At 37.1% G+C, this 22,454-nt stretch overlaps 1 protein-coding gene across 5 annotated transcripts in view; it reads right to left on the reverse strand.

Moving 5' to 3' along the window:
* Positions 1-909: 909 nt before the first annotated feature.
* Positions 910-22,454, reverse strand: part of THSD7A (thrombospondin type 1 domain containing 7A) — a 287,638-nt gene continuing 266,093 nt past the window's right edge. For 4 of the 5 annotated variants that reach the window (XM_068934979.1, XM_068934981.1, XM_068934978.1 and 1 more), the window contains 9 exons: positions 19,760-19,877; positions 16,319-16,464; positions 15,514-15,688; positions 13,173-13,346; positions 12,003-12,098; positions 8,390-8,472; positions 7,844-8,054; positions 4,457-4,544; positions 910-2,853 (listed from right to left, as the gene is read on the reverse strand). In XM_068934979.1, the coding sequence (XP_068791080.1) occupies positions 2,769-2,853; positions 4,457-4,544; positions 7,844-8,054; positions 8,390-8,472; positions 12,003-12,098; positions 13,173-13,346; positions 15,514-15,688; positions 16,319-16,464; positions 19,760-19,877 (1,176 nt within the window). In that variant the 3' untranslated portion in view covers positions 910-2,768. The remainder of the gene's footprint in view (positions 2,854-4,456; positions 4,545-7,843; positions 8,055-8,389; positions 8,473-12,002; positions 12,099-13,172; positions 13,347-15,513; positions 15,689-16,318; positions 16,465-19,759; positions 19,878-22,454) is intronic. The other variant, XM_068934982.1, reaches the window with a different exon arrangement.

The following is a 22,454-nucleotide window of genomic DNA, read 5'->3' on the forward strand; positions in this document are numbered from 1 at the left end:
ACTAACAATCTACAGTAGTGGCTGCTTTAGGCACTGGATTTGAAGAAGCACTCTGATTTTTAAAGCAAATACTTTTCATTCTATACTGATACTTACCCTATTACTTATTACTGTTTCAATGCTAAAAGGCTTAATCGCTTTTGCAACTTTTAGCTTTACATACTACGTCATCCCTCCTTATAGCCTAGTAAGCTTTTCTTGATAAAGAAAGAAGCCATTCTGGCTTCAAATTTCTGTGCACTTTATTTTTAAAAATAAAGACAGATTGAACAGATTTTAGATGCAGCAGGAGTATGATGCAGATGTGCACCTCCACAATTCACTGACCAGCTATAAAATGTAATACATATTAAAACACTGGCAAGGATTGCAAAGGCCAAACTTTCTTTAAACTTTTTCCTTTTCTTCATTTGTCATTTTTAAACAGTGAGAAACAGGAGATGGCATACTTTAATAACTCTCAAGTTGCTAAATTCTGACATTTAGGGCATAATAACCTTCAAGGCAAGAACTAGACAAGAGCGTCCAAGACCTGCCAGTATAATAAATAATGATGATTTGTTATCAACAAAAGAAACTCTGTTCCCTCAAATGATATTGGTCCAACACTACTCGACAACCCAAATCACACTTTTTAAAGTAGAGGAATCATGATTTCCACGTGATATATATAACTTGTAAAAACTTTAAACTTTTCCAACCTTATTTTTTGTATGTCTGATTAAATAGGAATCAACTAGATTTTTGTTGTTTCTTATTCAAGAACTTTGAATATTTGTTTTTTTCTCTGGATCTTTACAGAGCGATGCCAGACTGAAGCCCTCAGTCCTGCTGCACACATATGTGAATAAACCACTGCTGCACTAGGTGGCCGTGGCACTTCACCAGCGGTCGCAGAATCAAGAGAGTCTTGTCTTTGATTACAGTGGCTTACATGGATTACATCGGTTACAGTGGGCCAAAGCTTGCAAAAGCTACAGTTTTCTTTAATGTGCAAAAACTGGTGCTTCTTTAGTAAATATTGTGATGAATAGGCAGAAATGGTTTAGGTTATAAAAAAGACCTGAGAACCTAATAGTGAACTTTACACAACAATTATCTTTGAGAGGTTGCCTGATAAAAGTTCTGTAATTGTATTGCTTAGTAGTGGCACCGTCACTTATATGCAGAAGTCGTTTTGTGAGAACAACTCTTCTCAGGCCATGAATCCCATTCATAACAGGCATGTAGATACACAATGGCAAGTTGATGTGCTTCATGTTGGAAGCATAACACCAACGAGCCATAAGCACGGAAGAGGTCAACAGCGAGCTTTTATACTGCCAGAGTTTTAAAAAAGTTATGACTATTAAAATGGCAGAAGTACTGATCTTATTCTTTACTTGCCAGTACGCTTAAGAGTTTAGCAGAACAATTAGTAGTCTATCCCATTATCTTACCTAGAAAAGACAAAAGGGCTCTGAGTCTTGCACTGTCAGCAATACTGAAAATGCTTTCACTAGTGAAATAAAAATAGCAAAAAAACTTTTCTTTCAGTTGAACAAACAATCAGAATACCTTTTCAGATAAATAAGTATGTCACTCATGATTAGAGGGCAACCACTTTTCTTTTTCTTTTTTCTTTTTTAACAAAGTTAACAAATATAAAAAATCTAGCCATAAACAGCCTTCAAAGTACAATTAGAAACCAGCAGGACAATCTATATTTGTATAGGTAGATGGGGCAAGAAACTAGACATTTGTATTACTGCCACGATATAGACTACAAATGGCCGCGGCGATGAGAAACAGTGTATACGGTATACGTCGTTAGCCGATCCCATCCAGGTGCAGTCCACACTGAACTCTACTCTCTTCAGGATTTAAGACCTGTCTCCTTGACACTCCTTGCACAAGACACATTATCATCCTTTCTGAAAAGAGGCAGTTTCTATGGCAATACTAGTTAAGTGCATATCATGCTGCACTAATATAGTGCAAAAATTTGCCTTACATGTAGCAAAAAAGATGCAGGCAACAGTTTGAGTTAGAGAAAGTAGAAACATATTGTAAAATTTACAACGGGTATCATTTTTCCAGACAGTAACCGCTAGAAAATACTGAATCTGAGAATGCCTCCCTTCTTGATGTACAGCTGAGGCATTTATACTTTGGAGTGATAACAGGACAGAATTTTGCAAGTGAGTCATTGCCCTCTGAAATGCAGGTGAACACGAGTTATCAATTGCCAAACTGTTGAACTTGCTCTGTGGGTTAATCTCAGTTAAAAGTTAATATTTTGCTAAGCACTAAAATGCTCTTTAACAGGTATATAGTCTGACAGAGTAATACATATGGTTCAACTGAGTATATATGTTATGCTTGAGTATAAAGAGTCATAGACAGCTTGGTACAAACTCTTCATGCGTACTGATTATACTTGGTTAATGTTGCAGAGGCTTTCAAAACTATGTCAGCTACAGTGTTCTGGAGACAGAAGTGGTGCTTACAGTTTTGTAAGATCGAGGAAAGACCACAAATATCTCCAACTGCAGTGTCTATTAAAGTGATTCTGCCAGAATTCTCAGTGTTGATGGTCTAAAGTAAAGCAATAATACCTTGAATATCCGTAGGCATTATGAAATCCATCCTTTATCTATGGTGCAGTTACAAAAAAGAAAAAAGTCAAAACACTTAATCCACTCCATAGCAAATCCCTGTGGCTTTGGATACCTTCTGATTTTGATCCAATAATTCAGATTCCATTTGTCGCCATGGGAAGGTCTATTTTACATATCCGCATCTCCATCATAAGCCAAGGTTAAAGGTTTCAGTCGGTTGTTCTGCCTTCGCTGGGGCTTCTTTGGCTTTTTGCTGAAATGGTAAGATAATTAGTACATAGAACAATAAACTAATAACATGGAAAGTATGGATTTCATTCTTAAATTAAAAACTACAGCTTCATTTAAACTCACACATCTGATTGTTGGTTGGGTTAAAGCCATATGCCTAAAAACTTTACTTTGATCCATAATTCTTTCTTTAACAACCCAAAGCAGCACCAATTCAAAGCTCAATTGTTGAGAAATAGACTGTTATGATACTGATGAGACTTGACGAAATCCTTGGCAGGAGATGGACAATCCTGCAAGATCACTCGTTTTCAGAAAACCCCAGAACCTACGGTGGAATATTGGTGTATCAAAATCACAAATAGTTTTTTAATTATGTTAGGTCTTAACTTCTCTTGACACATCAGGAGTTCCATATTGGGCAGCATCCTTTTCGTTAGTGTATCTCATGATACTTGCCAACGTGACTAAGGTTAATTTTAGATGTTATAATCCAATGTATTGTAAACAGGTTGGGGTTGCCAGCCATAATCGTGCCCTGGCTAACCTTATATTAGACTTTAATCCAGCAGTACTTCCAATTCATTTTACATAGTTTTAAAAAACTACCAAACCAAAGGAAAAAGTCTGTTTGCACTTTTTTAATCTTTAGATAGAATATACACTCTTTAGTAGTACTTGTCTTCTTTTAGAGTATAATATAAGCGTTTCTTTAAACCAGGCCTATGCATCCTCACCCTTGTTCAAAAAGTTTCTCCCAGGTGTGTCACTTAGATTGGTAAAATCTAAACCTACGTTCCCAGAATAGTTGTTTCAGGGGCTTGCAAGCAGCCACAGATTCCAGTCTGGAGAATTTAGGATGTTGTCAGGCTAATAAGTTTTCTTTCCCTCAAAAAATAAAAGATTTTCTTTCTTAGTTAGACAGAACTGAGATTGTGGGGAAAGTTTACCCCCCCAAAACCAAAAATCAAAGCAAAAACCCACCAACCACCTCTCCCCAAATGCCTATCAATGCAGTACAGCCTAATGATTTAGGATCCTCGTTCAGGATATGTATGATCTGCCCTATCATTTGGATTAGAAATTCCCAATTGGACCCGAAAAACTTGAATAAGAACATAATCAAAAGTGATGTGCTCTTGCAGAAAAATCTAATGCAGGATGATTTTCTACAAAATAGTATTTCTTATACGAAAAACATGAGAAAGTTTCCAGCCTTTCCTTCTTTGTGTATCTCTGTATCCTTTCAAATATCAAATCTGACTTGCCTAGCTACTACATTTCACCCTTTCCCTTCCTCTCTGCATTGTGATGCAGCTGTGCTAAAAATCATGATGGGATGCAGTCATTAATAGACGCACATTGATCAAATGCGATCCTTACACTAAGATAGCCCGTATCTGTAAGAAGTTTTCCTGATCTCAAGTGAGTAGGTGGGTATCCACCATCTGGACTACTACCATAGCCCACAAACAGCCACTAACTTGAGCTCTGCCAACAAGACGTGGAAATTTAAACATCGCAGTTCATAGAAGAGCTGCCTGCAGTTTCTATTGCTGCATAGGTAAATGCTTGCATTACAGTCTGTGTGTGACTGCTTGTTTGTAAATAATTAAAGAACTCACCAGGCTAGATAGATCATAGAAACAATAAAGATGAGTAAAACAAATGCACCAGCAGCTACACCATAAACCCAGGTCTTCAGCCTCCCATCTAAAAGGAATGAACGTTAGTCAGTAGTGTTTGAGTTAGTCTTGTTGAATTATTAGTTCTAAAATAGTATAGAAATACTTTCAAAATCCCAAATAAATGCCTTCACCAGCACAAATACGGCTTAATAGGAGCAGATAATACTAAATAGCTGAGCTTGTGTTTTACACACTCTCCAGGCTTTCCGAGCAGTGAGCTCTCCTGAGGAGCCCTGCTAAGAGGAGAGCCACGCTCGCTCAGGTTTTACTTTCTCTGCACACGTGTCCTGCTCTCCAGCCAAAGTCTCAATAAACCCAGTGGAGCAGGGCGTCACGGGGCAGAGGCAGCGTGGCAGGAACGTAGCTCCCCACCAAACGCAGCCAGTGTTTCAGGTTTAGCTCTGGTGCCAATCTGCCTGTTCTTTTGACTTTGCTGCTATTTACTTCTCTGTTTTTAGATATCTTTAGTGTCTGTTTTTCCTCATTTCCTTATTTGCAGGCACGGTGTCCCTGCAGTCTGAGATACACATTCCACTCTCCTACTTGCCTTGATCCTAGATGCACTCGCTAATCCCAGGAAAAATGAGGGAAGAACCAATGTGACTTTCTCCGGAGTTTTCTCTGAACCCCAAAATAAGCATTTCATAACCTGATACCAATGCATGTTATTTGCCTCATGCTACTTTTATTTGACTCATTTTAACATTTCTAAACCGATATTTGAAAAATACTCTTTTTCAAGAGGCTAGCTAGCCTTTTTACACTTCCTTGGCAATGAAAACTTAATAAAAAAACTGAGTATTTCATTCACAAAGGACAAAAGTACTATTTTATGATGTCATTTCCTAGTCTCTTACAAAACATCATGTGTTACTTTCAACGTCATGCTAAGCCAACGCAGCTAAATTTTTGTACTTCTGACCAAATACTTGTTGCTTCCCAACAGCTCTGTAAAAACAAAAAGGCATTATTAATGCAGTTGATGCTTCTACAACTTGATAACAATGCAAATTAGTTATACTGATTTTATCCAAATTCACCGTAGCCTTCTCTAACGCTGTACAGTTAAGTTCAGGCTTTCTGTTCCCCAACAGTCCAAAGTCTGGAAGTCACGTGGACAACTTGCTCAAGGCTAATTAATATAAAAATATTTTAGCTTCATTACATCAATTCACCTAATGAAACGTTATAACTTGTAGCATTGAAATAACATCAAAAATGGATAGAAGCAGCAGATTTGACCTGACGTAATAAATATCTGAATGATGGTACTTCCAGACTTCATTACCGGCAAAGAGATTATTGTCTTCCTTCTCTGGCTTATTTCCATAGGTTAAAGTTAGCTTTTTTTGTTTGAGTGTTTCTGTTTTTGGTTTTTTTTTCCCCAGTATACTTGTTTTAAAATAATGTTTATTTTATTTATTGATTTATTTATTTTTAATGCTTTATTTATCTTTGCCAAAGCAGAGAACTATGTTAATTCCTATTACCCATCTTCAGGCTCCTAATTCAGGTTCTCTGAATTCCCTCTGGATAACTTATTTTTCTAAATATACAAAAGAACAGGCCTCTCAAAGGCAGCTTTTCGGAGCACTACTTTAGCAAGGACCCCTGAAGAGGACACCTGGTTTATAGACCTTCCTTTCCAGCACTGCAATATTATTTAAGGCGGTAAAAGAATTATTTTAAAATTAGACTTGGAAACTCTGATGAATGGAATAAACATGAAAAAGGAGAATATTTCCAACAGTTACCTAGTCCTGGAATGGAAACATTCAATCCTTAATGTCATCTAAAATGCAAAATGTTTGCTTTCTTCCACACCTGCTCATGCTTTCACTGGAAAAAGTATTAGTATCTACAAGATACCACTGCTGAGTTATGTCTCCTTCTTAAACAAAATTTGGAATCACTGAAAAATTAGTGAAGTTTCATAAAACCTCTAAACTGTTCCCCTTTTAAAAAAAAAAAAAACAAAACCACAACTGTCTGAAGTCACGTGACCATCCACATTTCTGAACAGTTGATGGAAACCGCCTGCTATTTGCTCATTGTTGGTACTCTGACTGCTACAACACGACCGCTGGCATTTTTAGGAGGAGATATGACTAAACAACAGCATATTTGGTATTTTTTTAAAGAAGGAAGAGCAGAACAGCTTACTTTTCTTCTTTATTGTGGATTAAAGTGCTAACTAATTGGAGGAATGACCATTTTATTGCAGGATTCAAATACTGTATCACAGTATAAGTAACAGTAAATACTATCTATGGCTAATGGGATCTTACGTAAGTATTTCTAACCTGAACATGATTTAATCTGCTTAATAAAAAGTATTGCTGTAGTTCTCAGCTTTGCAGCACTTCAGGGATTATGCATGTAAAGATAATATTTTCAATTTTTAGATTTAAAACATTTATAAAAGCTTTAGAAAGATATGAAAACTATAAGATGCTTAAAGTGATCTCTAATATTTGTTAGAACATTTAGCTCTATATGATTTAGAAGACCCCTAAGAAGATAACCAATTGCTCTTTTGATACAATCAGTATTTTAGGAAAACCTTGTATCTCTTTCTGTGAAATTATTTTGTTACTGGAACACAGTTTTATTTATGTCAATGCTTAATAGCATCAGGAAATATTTACTGAAATCTGATTACATAATGGACTCCATCAATTCTTTTTACAGGGATAACTGACTTGTGACATATGTCTTACCACTCCTGCACGCAAGTGCTTGCTCAGCTCTAAAGAACATGGTCAGTCATAAGCACAAGGGTTGCCTATAGTGACTTTGAGCACGCCTATGCTGAATATCCTGATTATAGTTAGCTCTTGTCTAACGCGAATTAGTTTAAATATGGGTATGGCAGAAAAGCATTAGCGTATCTACATCAATTGTTTCCTTACGATTTACACCACGATTGCAAATTTTAAGCGCTCCTTGCAGATTTCGATGCTACCTTTTTACTCTTCTGTCAGCAGTACTATTGGTTGAGATCGCATAATCTAATATCCTGGCTTGCACCTTTGCAGTCAACTCCCTTCTAAAGTCACATTTCAAATAGCTTCTGTGAATTTTAACAAGTAGCAGTGAATAAAAGGAAATCTTCTGTAACACAAGATTTCATTAAATATATTGATGGAGTAGCAGAGAAGGGTAGGTGTTTACTTATGCCTCCTCCTTTGTTTAAATCGCGTCAGATGACTGTCTTCTTAAATGAACAAACAAGGATTTTGCTTTTCTCGGCATCACAAAAATGTAAATGCCAGACACTGCAGCAGTACTTAGCCTTAAGAACTGCTCATTGTATGACTTCACCTGGCCCAAAAGGCTGCAGAAACCAGGTCCTTCCTCGTCCTGACTGGTTACTGGTGGGCTGGGTGGGGTTCACAGCTCGACTGGTTTTCACATCTCCCTTTTTGTCCTCCATGGTGGGGATCACCACCACCGGGATGAGTGTGCACTGTTCGAGTGTGCCATCAGAGGACATGACTTCAGTGTATCCATCTTCACAACTGCATGTCCTAGTCTGTAGGGAACAAGTGTTTGACACTGTGTAGCAGAAAAACAGTTTTCCATGAGCTATAAATCATAACAACATGGATGACTGGAAGAGAAGACTTTTGATGGGTGCTAGCCAGGAGAATTCACCTCTTCACATACTTTTATGCAGGTTCTTACTGAATTAACACTGAAGTTTCAACATTTCATGGAAAGGCAGAAAACGGTCGGAGGTTGATTTTAACAAAATAATGAGACTAGTATAATTTCTGAGAATACTTTTGTTGGTGCAACCTTTGTCATGCAGAGATGTGTGGGAGGAACTCATGGGGGTGTTTTTTGCTCCAGCGCAGTAGCACATACCTCGCTACAGTAAGCGTGGGGTTGACTGCACGGTGGGTTACATGACCTGTCAGCATCTGGTTGGCGCATCACTAAACAGCCCCCTGTAGGACAGAAAATTATATTTTGACAAACCTCACCACTGATGAAATTACTGTTGTCATTACTTACTACAGTATGCCACAGATTACAATTTTATTGCTGATTTGAACTTAAGAGTGCTACTCTTATTCCAAGGTGAATGAAAAGGAGTCTCAGGTGTTTTCTCATAGGTAGAGTAAGGATATAGCATGTGTATGTGTATTGATGTGCAATTTAACAAACTAATACTTGGCAAGTGAACCTTTCATTTTTCTACTCATTCCTTCTGCGGTTTGCTCAAGAAATAGATTAAATGTTTGGTGGTGCTTGAGGGAACAGATTCTGTTTTTCTAGGATCCTCTTTATGACTCACATGTTAAAACTGTGGCCACAAAGAAAAGCATATTTTTGTCCAACATCTTTGCCTGTTAAACTGAAGACACACTAACCATCCAGTTTATGAATTGGTATTTGTTTTCTGCTGCTTTTCTGTAGTCAGTTTTGTTCATTTTTGTCCAGCTTTGCCTTTTACAAAGCCGCACTTCATGGCTAGTATAAGGAAGGTTCTTCAGAAGGAAAAAAATATTCTCAGTAAAACATATAGTGCATGCTATGATATCAGAATAGTCATTTTCAGTCCTTTTCCATTTTATATAATTCTTGTTCTCATTGCTACAGCTTTATGTGCAGTGCAGAGTTATTGTTACGGACCAACGCACACAATCAGGCTTTCACTATCATTTCAGCCAGAATGATTTTAAAATAAACGTAGAATCAATGTGAATGTACTTGGGTTTCCTTCTATTTTAGGGAAGAGGAATATGCATCACATCATAATTTAAAATTTATAGTGCTATAGGCCAGCTCATTTTGCATCTCTCAGATTAATCACATTCTTATGCTGGTGTGATATGAGGATGAAATCCTGATAGCTGAGGTTGGTCACAACCATAGCAGATGGAGTTAGATGTAGTTATTCTAGCTATTATGCTAGACCGAAGTGTTAACAGGATGGCTGATGAAGAACAAAGAAAACCTTGCCGGTTGCCATAAGTTTTTCCCACCCCCTAGGAAGTAAAATTGTACATCCTAGCATACAAATCACATGCCTGTGAGCATCTATGTAATAAAATATCAGTCATCCAGGGAGCTGCAGAAGGAAAGAGCTGCTTCATCGCCCATGGGAAACAACACCTTCAAGTAAAAAACAACTATTCAGCACAATAATACTACACACAAAAAAAAAAAAGTCAGAGGCCTTAAGATACAAACAGAACTTGTAATAAAACTTTGATCATGCCTGAATAAAAATATACTACTTTGGAGCCAGACATGCAGTAATAAGGCAGCAAAGAAACATGGTAATCTAAGATATGGGTTGATTCTAGGCCAAAGTATGTAATTTCCATCTAAATCAATCATGTACATGTATCTATCAGTTTGAGCTCTTAAATATTGTCATTTATATGCAAAATTTTCAAAAAACCTTGGCACTAAGCTTGCAGTCTGGCTCACTGTTGTATACTTTATTCAGAGAAGTTCCAACAGAACATTATACTTAAGTGCTTTGTTTGAAAACAATCATGAACATATCAAAAATATAGTTTCATACTGAATGGACACTGGCAATTATATTCTCTGGAGTTTTCCACTCATTTATATTTCAAATCAGAAAGGTACCAAAGTTCTAAAACCATCTATTAACACATTAATAACCACGCCTGCACCTTTTGTGATAAGGCCTTTTAATTAAATTAATAAACTAAGTCCTCAGACTGAGCAAGTAATTTACCCTGTGCCTAGCTGTTCTCTTCTCATTTTTGGTCTGTTACCATCTTGCTTGCTGATAGTTTGTTACCTGCTTTTCAACTCTTGTCTTTTCCAGTCTGATCAACATTAATGCAAAGGGCATTGCATCAGATACTTCTGTGATATTCTAAATATGCTAGATCTACCTCTTTTCCTTATTTAAAACAGTCAGTTTCCATTAGTCTGATACGATAGTTCTTTGGTAACTAAGGATGCTTTTTCCTCCCTATTTTTCATTTACCTCCATTTACCTTCATAGAGGCCAGATTATCTTTATATTAAATCCATTTGCAAGAATGAACAAATCTTAAAAAAAGAAAATAATTATGAGGCTTTAACACAGCCAAAATAATGGAACTTATCATATACAAGAAGCAATTCCACTTATCCATGTAGATATATAGAAGCACATCATGAAAAATCTGTCAGCAACACAAAGTTATTCAATTCGCTTTCTTGGAATTTTTCACATGGCTGTATTCAGTCACACCAGAACAAACTACTATTTACATGCAACTGATTGGGATTTATGAATAAATTCTATTTTTTAACATCTCAGAGCCATAATCTCCAAATGCTGTTTATTCTGAAGGCCGGTAGAACCTTTCAAACATTATATAATGTATTAATCTCAATGAGAATTCTTATTTATAGTTTTACTTACCACACAAGCATTTTAGCTAGGCAGAAGGCAATCAAAGTTCATAAATCCTCAAATCAAATTGCATTCGGTATGAAGATGGTGGGTTTTAACATTTTTTACAGTACGAGGTGCAACTTACAAAAGAGACTTTGGCCTGCCAGGAATTATTTCCAAACCTTGTAAAAATGATACTGTCTCAATAGGCAGTAGAGGTGATTTCAGTTGTTAAGAAGTATTGTACTAGCAGGCCATGAATTAGGGTCCCACTCCTGCAACCGACCTGACAGTGACTGGCATTGAGGAGGTGCTTATGATGTCTGGGGCTTTTGTACTCTCATGGGGGCGGATATCAAAATTATTTAAATAATGAATGCAAAAATCTCAACCTTAAGGAACCCACAATTCTGATAAACAAACTTATATAATAATGAGATACATATGAAGAATTGCTTGAATTCAGAGACTTCAGTTCATTCTTAGTTCATGTTGGTTTGTACTTCGATTTGCACCAAAAATAACAGCATCCAGAAGCTGAACGCCTTGGACTACTCAAGTATTTTGGTATAGATTTACCCCATTGACTTAAATGAATATATCTATATTAATATATTTATTAAAATCTGGTATTTTGTACTTTCATGGAAGTATATGACACATACATGATATTATCAACCACTCTCTGGCTCTGTGTAGGCATTGAAATGTACACAGGAAACATACATACACACTTTAAATACATAAAAAGTTCTGCTTGTTGTAGGACTTGAAATCTGAAATCCTACAGCTAGAAGAGTATAAATGATTACAGAAAAAATACATAATGTAAAACATTCCAAGTCCAATATAGAAGATAATATTTTATGTTTACTTTTAGCATTACATAATTCTGGGAAAGAACTGAAGTCTTTTCTATGCAATAACATGGCAATCCAAGAAAATTAATTAATTAACCACATTAATTAATACATTAGGAACAAGTGTTCCTAGTGGCTGCAGAGTGTTTTTGGAAGATCATTGTAAAAGATCTCTCTGCTTGTTGGAAGAAAAGATGCTTTCCACTTGTTTTCTAAGCTTCTGTATGTATATAAAAAGAGTAGTTACCTGTGACATTTAAACCATCTGACCTTTGGCACCACACCGTTCGAGAAGACCCCTTCCACGGGCTAGCCATCCACTTGTACTCGTAACACTGGCCATCTGTACAGAGAACATCAACTGTTCAAGACACTTGGTGACAAGGCTTTAGGCTACCACTCTCAGCCACACTCATCAGTAGTAGCAGTAATTCTAGTTAAGAAAATGTAACATCTTTTATGGCTAAATGGCCCTCTCCTTTCACCCAGCAACTGAAGAAGGTGTACTGCACACATGCAGGCCCAGCAAGGTCTCCGATGCTTACTGCACACATATAGAATAGATCGTTATGTCTCCTGGACACTAATTATCATGTTCTGCATACCCTGCACATGGGGTATGTGCCCATAAGCCCAATGCAGTTAACAGGAAAAAAAGATGCTTCCAACAGCCTTGTAATGGTTGTGGCCCATCTGCTGTGCAAGAGTCATTTAGGAGCTAAGTTTCTTCCGTGGTAGCTCTGGGATTCAGTCATTGCTTGAGTGCATGATGAAGCGGTCGGTAATTTAAGCACTTGACCTGATCTAGATTCAAATCTCAGCTCTGCTGTATGTCACTCACTCACTAGGATAAATCAGGCAATCTTTCTGACCTTTCTTTAGTTCCTTCATTTGTAAACATAGATTTCTTTTTCCCCATTTGTCTGGCACTGTTAGAATAGACAAGAAATGTGTGGACCAGAAATGTCCTTTCCTAGATGCTCTCTTCAGGAGTAAGCATAATGGAGGCTTTTCAATGTTGTGGTCATGTGATTAATAGCAATTCAAGGGGAAGAGGGAAATTTAAATTTGGTTATGTATCAAGACTTGAAGGATTTTTTTTTTAATTAAGATGTTATAAGGAGACAGGCAACTTTTTTTCCCCAAATCATACAATGGAATAAAATAAGATCAACAATTCCCGAAGAATTGCAAGTAAAGCCCAAAAACACAATGGTTAACATTTTATAACATTTTAAAAAATTTTCTGTTTCTAAATTCTGTTTCAAAAAACAAAGAAACAAACAAAAGCACATTTCCATGTCTAGCAAATCCTTATCTCTCTAATTTTGGTATCCTGAACAGGAAGAAAACAATATTACTGTTGTTCTATATTTTTTTTACATCGCTCTCACAGGAAGTGTATTTTGGTGCTTACCACTGCATGGTCGTGTTTCCAAAGCCTGTTCTGGACAGAGATGTTGATTCTCTAATTCTTGAATGATCACTGCCCGAGATCGGACTTGCACCCCTCCAAAGCCAAGGTCCTCACCATTAACGCAGGTTAACTGGCAAAGGCTCCATTCTGACCACTCTTTCAAGTAACAGTCCCCTGTCGAGTAATAATTTTATAATAAGATGACAGATCACCACATATGAAGTGTTTTCAACATGACGATGTCTTGGAAAAACTTGTCCAAAACCTGTTTCTTAACTTTCATTCTTTAGCTCCTTTCATTCCTCATTTTAAATTTGTTTTATTCTTAACTGAAGATAATATTTTGAAATCTATCTGAATATCTGTATAGTAGAAAATATTTTTAAAAAGATGAACCAAAAGCCTGTTTATTCTAAAGCTGTGTAGTGTTCTGTAGCAATCCCATGTGATTACTCTCATTTTGAAACTGAGCAACATTCACTTTACATTTGTGTTTTTTTGTAAATTGTAGGGCACTATATGCCTTAGTTTAATTTTATACATGACCTTGATGATGCTTTGATCTTGCAAAGATTAAAAATTGCCTAGCTTTAAAAAGATTAATTGTTGCTTATACTCATGAAGAAGATCTTAAAACAGAGAGTATCTTATAAATCTACTGAAAGAGTATATTGAAAAGAAGCTACTGCTGTAACAGTCTTTCCAAGAAAGGGAAATGGAAAGGCGATTAAAATTACTGTGTGTTAGGATAACAGGAATCTGTAGAATGTTATAGTGTAAAATCAAAAAAAAAAAACTATACTAATGACATTAATTAGCATGATTGGCTAAAGAGCATTTAAAGAAGATCTGAGGCACAACATAAAGAGACCATTTTGTTAAAACTGCTGTATAAAATGGGACTAGACTGTACACAGACTCATAAATAAACCTCTTTGTACTCATTATTTCAGTGAAGGAACTATTAAAAATTAATGCTACCTTGCATTATACTGATGACAGATATAATCAGTATTGTGTTGACCAGATGCCTGATTAATGATGGAATTCTATTTGCCAACATTAGGAAAGCATGTGAAGAAATGAATAATTGAAGAACTGACGTATACATAATAGGAAAACAAGTAGTGATTTTTGGAAACATTAGCTGGAGTGCATCATTAGCACATCCCCACAGGGCAGTTATCCTTGCTGGCTAAATGTGAGATTGTTCAAGCACAGGTTGCTGTTCAGTAAGATGGTACAATCAAGCAATAAGAAGCTATATTTGTAAAATTTGACTAACAAGAAAATATAATTATGAGCTTTTTTATTTTTTAAATTTTCATTTAATAAGTAGGAATATGGGAAGAACATGCAATGTAAATACTGAAATGCCACAGCTGTGCCTAATCTAAATGAAAGTTCCTATGACACTTCTAAACAAAAAGCAGTGATGAAAACCTCCCTGTTTTCGATTATTTGCTATTTGCCGAGGCACCTTTACCTTCAGTCCAATCTGAAATGAATTGGAAAAATATTTCTGAGAAGGAAGAGAGTTGCAAAAGAATAAAAACATACTGTTTGTATGGAATGGTAGCTGCAATATTTTAGAGCTGAAGGAGTTAAGCACTACCTCTGAAAATATATCACTAGTTACCCTACTGAACAACAGCAACAGACTTCAAATTCTACAAATAAGTGTTTAAAATGAACTGGAGGGGTTTGACGGAAATTAAGCAGCAGTTATGGGCTCTTAATCCTTCTCAGTATTGGGATCACGGAACTGATGAACAGCTCCTTTGGTTTGGTCTGCAAGGGCAATGATAGTGCCTGCCATGCCTGGCGAGTTAAGGACCTAGAAACACACAAATTTCCTCAGAGATCAAGATACGAGTTTCATTTAGAATAGCCCTTTCAACAAACGATAAAGCTCCTTAGCTTGGTTTCCTTAGCCCCCTGTAAAAGGCATCAAGCTCTTACGCCCTGTTAACATTACTAATAAAGCTGTTACGTGGTCTAAGCTTAATACAAATATTTAGCCGCAAACTAGCAAGCACCCTTTCCTGTAGATTTAAACACAAGTTTTATTTGGAAATATTTTGAGGAAAATATACATTCTTATTAGGCATAATCTGTGGCTGAGATTTCAGTATAATTTCAAAACATGCATTTTTTTCATTTTGATTTACTGTCATGAAACTGCTGCTGGAAAGTAACTTTGTTGGTCATTTGATGGATTAGCCCAATAAAGCATGTGAGAAAGATTTCATTGCCTGTGGCTTATCTTAGATACCGATAATGGTAAAGATACCCAAAGAATGTTGAAATGCAGTAATATTAATTTAAGTCGCTTTGTTACCTGGACAAGGGACAGTGCAGGTTTCCTCAAGTACCATCTTCTTACTACCATCTATAATAGGCTCTACTTCACCACAGAATTCTTCATCTACTACTTTGCCAACATCTTCAACGGATCCATCAAAAACCACGCAGGAAATGTTCCTCACTCGTGTCCCCTCTCCACACTGAGCATCCTGGGAAAGGAGGAGATACATGGGTGCTGGACACAAGAAAGTGCCAGTCTTTACTGGCTACATCGTCAGGCTTTGAATTGTATGCAGCGTGTGTTAGTGGCTTGAAAAACTGAATCTGATTTAGATGTCTTTGTGTCTCCTATTAATTTTTGCCCATCTTCTTATTCATTCCAGCAGAAAGGAAAAAATGGCAATACTATCTACTTCTGAGACCAAAAATTCATTCTGCTGGCTGCTATTGCTGTTTCTTAAAGAACGGAGCTAGGCTTACACCTTTAAACTGCAACCACACCAGTATCTGAAGGGCAGATCTCTTCTAGGATGAAGCTGTCTGTTTTAGCAGAAGGACGTTAACCTACTTCCACAGATATTCTTTCACCGTAGAAGGATTTCAATTTATTAGCACAGATACTGCTCTAGTATAAAAGCGTACCTTTATTCTTTGCTATTTCTAGGACACTATTATATCTACTGACAAATATGAATTCTAAGGACAAATATTTATTCAGTTTTTGCATAAGAGATATGGAAGCAAATTAGCTACACTATCATGCAGCAGGTATCTGAGCTCATCACAGATATGCCTAGATACTCAAACACAGTGACTTCAAAGCCCTCTGTGGCTTTTACCTCTACTTTGCACTCAGACCACTGGCCATATTGCCATCGATAACAAGGTTTTACTGGACAGGGTTTGAACTGCTCCATCTGAGAAGGACAAGGCCTCCCGTCACCCTGAAACGGCTGATTCACAGTTCTTCTTCTGATCATTTTTCCTGTAAACGAGAGACAGCAATATAAGTAAAAACAAAGTAGATGGACTAAGTTGTGTTTGAATAACGTAATTTCACATTTGAAAAACTACACTGTGAAGGAGATTCGTTGGCTCTTGGCTGTTATATGGATTTTACGTTTTATGCGTTAGACACTTCATATTCTATCACTTGTTTGTACTGCAAGAAGTTCAGCAGGATGTCTGATTAGGATTTCAGATTACTCCTCTAACAGAAGACAGAAACACTAATTTCCTGGTTCAGAAGTCTGGGGCAAAATACTCTTTCGGAATGAGACAGTCCTACTGGGTTGATATACTTGTGACTTCTATGGAGATTCTGACTCTTGATGCATCTGGAGTTTGATGCTAGAAGAGCACTACATGTTTATTTTTCCCTGAGTTAATAACAAATCATGCATCATATGATTGCCTGATTCCAGAAGCAACAACAACAGCAGCTTGCATCTTTTCCTCTCTGTCTGTCCAGATAATATTACAGGCAGGGGATGGAGGATACTTTATTCAGGCCCAAATAAAACTAAAATACAATAGATTTATCCAACATTAATCTTCTCTTCAAACAAGAGCAGCACACTACCCAGCACCAGTGAGATAAAGATTCTATTTTTAATACTTCTATAAACAGAAAGAGCAAAATGTTTTTATCTTTTGGATGACTCCTGCTTCTTTCATCCTAAACTAGACATTAGATCATTACACTTCACTACAAAGAGAAGTCATGTGATAACCAAATCAATTTTTTTGTGTGTCAGTAGTGGCTAAACGGCTGCTCAAGACTTAGCACCTTGCAAGGGTTTCTGTAAAAATAACATAGCTGTGGTATTTTAATCTATACAGGAATAAATATATGCACCAAGTCTGAAACAAAATTCATACATTAAAATTTGTAAATTGAGACTTACAATAAGCTGTAAGGCATTACATAGACTTACCTACTGATCACCTGGGGTTAGCTGGCCAAAACAATTCATGTCTAACTCCATATTTCAATATAATGCTTTTGGAATTTAATGCTTTAGTGATCATGAACAACAATCTTTTGCGGTGAGCAAGCTACATAAGCCACAATGCAGTAACAGAACTATATTGAACATCTACACAGCTGTGCCCACTGCAACTAGCTGGAAAGATGTTTTACAAGTGGAGCCTGATCAATCTCGGCTTCAGAGCCGCTTCAACTGAGATGCCACAGGAGAAAAAAAGATTTCCTTGAAAAGTACTGCAACTAGAACCCAGCAAAGAGCAACATAGAGAAGAATTCTTATATACAGAATTCTTCCTAAACTTTACAGGCATTTGCATGGGTGTAAGAGAGCAATTTAGTTTTGGGATCTCTGAGTTAATTAGATTGCTATTATTTATTGAAAAATAACAATTAAACCTATTAATTAATTTTAACTGCCTGTCAATTAAGAAAAGAGCAACTTCAAGACTTCCATGTGGGCTTACTAGCATTCATTAAAAAACCTTAAAATTTGAAAACTTTTTAAAATTATTATTTAAAGTAATTTTGTTTCACTTTTACAAGTAAATTCTATCACTTGAAAAGTGCTGACAATTCTCATAGCAACCCACTTTCAAGTTTTGAAAAAAGTACAGCAACAATAGTTCTTATTCAGAAAAATATCTAGTCAACTGTTCTAGTCACGTATGTGAACAGAAGCTGGTAAACTGGAAATCTAGCAACATATTAAAAGTCTTCAACAGAGCCATTAGCTCCGTTCTCATCCATTTTTTTCCTTAGTAAGAAGGATCTCTATAAGGATGATCATGAATATCCTTAAAGTAGAAGCCAGATTTTGAGAACTGACGTCAAGCACTAAAACATCATTACACTGTCAGACACTGCAGTACCAAATTATTAACTGTTATCATTAAAAAAAAAAAAAATCCGTAGCTCTTTTTGATGGGATCCTGAGACGGTCAGAGTTTCCAGGCGTTTTTGCCTAGACCCTTCCCCTGTAGTGCACTCCCTAAGGAAGAGAGATGCTTGTAAACTCAAAAATCCAGGCTTCATTAGAAGAAACGCTAATGCAATTAATGTATTAAGTAGAGAAAACTTAAAGAAATGAAATAAAATAGATTAGAAACATTAAGTTTATAAAATTTACAAAATCTTTTTTATAAAATTGTGTTATAAACCTGTCCCTCTCTGCTCACTGTCCCTGTAGGGTTAGCCTGCACTTCCAGCAGGGTTACAGCAAACTCTGTCTCCTATCACCACAAAGTTTTTCTTTCTGTCTGCCTTCCCCTAGAAGCAGTCTTGCCACTGGTGGTTCTTTTTTTTTTTTTTTTTTGCTAAGCTCTCAGCCTCCTTCACTTCTTCTCTTAGCTCACCCTGCAGCCTGGATGTTTTTCTCCCTGAGGATGCTCAGTTGTTTCTCAGAGAAGGAACAATTCTCCCCCATCACAGTCTCACCCAGTAACATCACTCCCTTTTAAAATTATAAAATATAATCAGAGAACAAAATATATCAGCCATTGCCACTTTATTGATATTTATGTTTCCAGTGCTTCTATGAAGGGTACATCACTTTATTATAAGCCCAACAGCTGACTGGAGATTCCATACACTGCTAACCATAAATATCTATATTGACATATTCCAGATATGGTTATAGAACAAATAGGGTTCATACGAGGGCTTCTACCTTTATCCTTCAGAAGTCTGTATATCTTAATTACCTGGCACAATGCTCACTGCAAGTCCTTATTCTGAGAAATCAATATGCCATTTCAGTACAAATAAATAGCAAGACTTGCTCCTCAACTAGAGTGTGCCTTTGATATGCATGCTCTGATATAGATTCAATTTTAAAGACTTGGACACTGATTAAAAACAAATTTTGGAAAAATCAAATTAATGTGATCACAATGAAAGCAACCCCTTCCCCCATCTTCTTCCATGTTTGATGACTACAGTTTTCACTGAATTTAGCTATGCACTTCTAAAAGCTTAGCTATTCTAATCTCACCATTTATTAAGCTTAAGAGGAAATTGTTCTCCTCTTGCTGAGTAATAAGATTATCACATCAGTATTTATTTTGGTCTCAATATATCATTCATCATAGCTCACTTTGTTCCCAGAGTCAGAAACAACTTCTGGGCTAAGTTCTCCTACTCTTAAGTGAGTGTAGTCTCACTGACGTATATTATTTCCATGAATAAGGTTGATTTAGATCCCCATCATTCTCCCTAGTTCTGCAAAAACATAGATTATTATTTCTATGTAAAAAAACTCAGTCTTTAAACTATGTCAGGAACTCATACTGACCTGTGAGGCCACATGTTTGAGAGCACTCAGACCAAGGGGACCAGTCAGAGAGCTGACAGTTTACAGGACATTCCACCACGCACGATGTATTCATTTGCCACGTCTTCTCCAAACCGAGCTGAAATAAAATAGTCAGTGTTCAGCATGTAACATTCAGTCTGTGTCACCAGCGCAGCCTATGCTTTTGGAATCTAAGATAACTAAAGCTTTAAACAAACGGGAAGTCATGACTAAATAAAAAAGAAAACAATCAGGACATTTAAATTCTCATTTCAAGACAGTCCTAATGCACTTGTTGATTTTTAAAAACATACTTAAATCCCATTTTTGTCAATTCTTTTCTTAATTAGAGCCTAAAAATGGAGGGTTGCCACCCTGTAATATTACTTTATACAGGGGCTAAAGGACAAAACACTTATGAAGTATCAATGCAGTATTTTGAAAATAGTAATATCATCTGCTGTGCCAGTTGAACTTTTGTTCAAGGATGTTTTTGGGGCTAAAACATGTTATTCCACAGTTAATACTACTTCCTAGCAAAAGGAGGGGGCTGAACATGCAGTGGGTAGCCAAATTGTTTGTCTGATGCTGTAGATGCTAACAGCTTACGTGAGTTCCAGAGAGACTGGACAAGGGAATGGAAGCACGCAGAAATCATGCATGTCTAACAAGGCCAAGAGCTGAAAACAGCTGGAGGCTCGGAGAAGAGTAGATGGAAGAACTGTGCATGTTCGGTCTCTTCTTACATTCCCTAGGCATTTGCTTACATCTCTCCCTCGTTTTTACAACACAGTATGTAAGTTTATTACATACGTTAATGTTATCCACTGTACTGTATGCCAAAACTTTGACAATCATTTGCTGCAAAAAAAATCAACCAACGAATCAAACAAAAAACAAGGTACTTTTTCCTGAAAAGCTCTGTGAAAAGCAGAATCCTCTAATATCCCTATGACAACAGCTGTGGATGCTGGAAGAGTATGAGGGAACAGACCATGGAAAACAGCCAAACTCGCACCTTCTTCCTGAAATAGCTTCTCCCAGCACCACTGTCTGTACTGAGCTCTTCTCAGGGCCAGAGTCGGCCTGAGCCTAAAAAAGCCAGGAAACCCCCCAGGCAAGAGAGAATTTTGTGGCCCCACTTTGAGGCAGCAGCTGTACCCCACAGGCCTTGGGTCTGACCCTGAGCAGCCTTTTCTGTGTTCTCATTAGCTCACCTGCTCCAGATTTTCCCCATCCAGCTAAGGAAGACAAGAGATATTCTGCCCATTCCAAATGAATGCAAGAGTGAATAAAAATGCTGGCATAAATACTAGCATAACAATAACTACCCCTGCAGCCTGCATAGCTTCAAAATGATTTAAAAGGATAGGTGGCTTACAGAATATATGATATCAAATACGAAAGAAAACCAGTTCTGCCAATATGAACAGATCTTCAGCTTCCAACGATAAAAGATTGTCTCTTCATTGGCCCTCTACAGTGGATCTTGATCCCATCTAGGCTTTTCAGAATTCCTGGAGACTGCGAATATCTTTAAGTAGATAAATCCCCTCACGGTTTTAAAAAATGCTAGAGAGAGATGCTGAAATCTAACTCAAAAGCAAACTAGACATTTCCACTCTATTAATTGTAATGAGTGCAAAGGTTACTTGCATTAAATCAGCACTTAAGGCTTTAAAAGGGAAATAAAGACATTATTTCCTACTAAATACAAGCATGGAGCAATAATTAGGAACATTATCATGTCTTCTATAAATAACCTTCTCCAAGTGCTGGAAACGTCTCACCCTGATAAACTCACCAAGTCCGAAATTTGCATTTGCAGTACCATTTATTGAGACAGATGAGGTTTTAAACCTCTGTTCTGTTTTATACATCAAAGAACGAGTTGTGGGCTTTTCTCTGTTGCACAGCATACCCATGCTCTTTCATGCAGGGGACACTTGAAACCTTTGGATAATCTGGAATTCGGATAATTAGGAAGCTAGAAAACAAGCTTTGAAGTCAGCATTTAGGTCAAATTTTCTGAGCGCAGGCTTGAAAGGCTGCCGAATTGATTCCTTGCAATTACACAAACATGACTGTTTACCCTGCCACGGCTGGCTTTCTCAACTGGACTTTGGCAGCTAGAGAAGGAAAAGCCCAAGAGAAATACTAAAGGTGAAGAGGAGAAAGATGAAGGTCAGATCACCCGCAGTCATCTCCCTTTTGCAAGTCTTAAACGTTGAAGTGCTGCTGAAATGGATTTGGGGAACAGCTTGCAATTTTGCAGATTTTCTCATTTGATATTAATCCCATATTCTCTTCTCCTAACTCTCTTTCCTTCAGCTGATGAAGGATTAAGCTCCAGTTAAGCTTGCAAGCCTTAGAAAATGTAGCTGACTAAACATTTGGAAAAGTATTCAACAGCCCCCTATGTGAAAGAGCCCCTGCTTTGGGTGAGTGGTGGTTTTTGGTTACTGAAAGTCAAGTACCGAAATTACAGCGGACTCTAACGCTGTGTCCTGTATTCCTGGTTGTATGCAGTGGGGCTGCAGGCTGCCAGACCGGCATTCTCTATAAAGTCTGTGTGGTGGTAGCCACAAAAAGTATCTGTACGTCTTTATATGGATGTTAGGAATTAAAGACTAACCTCTGCTGGAGATTAATCATGTAATCTGACAAGCAGACTATTTGCCAATAAAACAGAAAA

Source organism: Struthio camelus, chromosome 2, assembly GCF_040807025.1.
Source record: "Struthio camelus isolate bStrCam1 chromosome 2, bStrCam1.hap1, whole genome shotgun sequence".
In the NCBI taxonomy this organism is placed as follows: domain Eukaryota; kingdom Metazoa; phylum Chordata; class Aves; order Struthioniformes; family Struthionidae; genus Struthio; species Struthio camelus.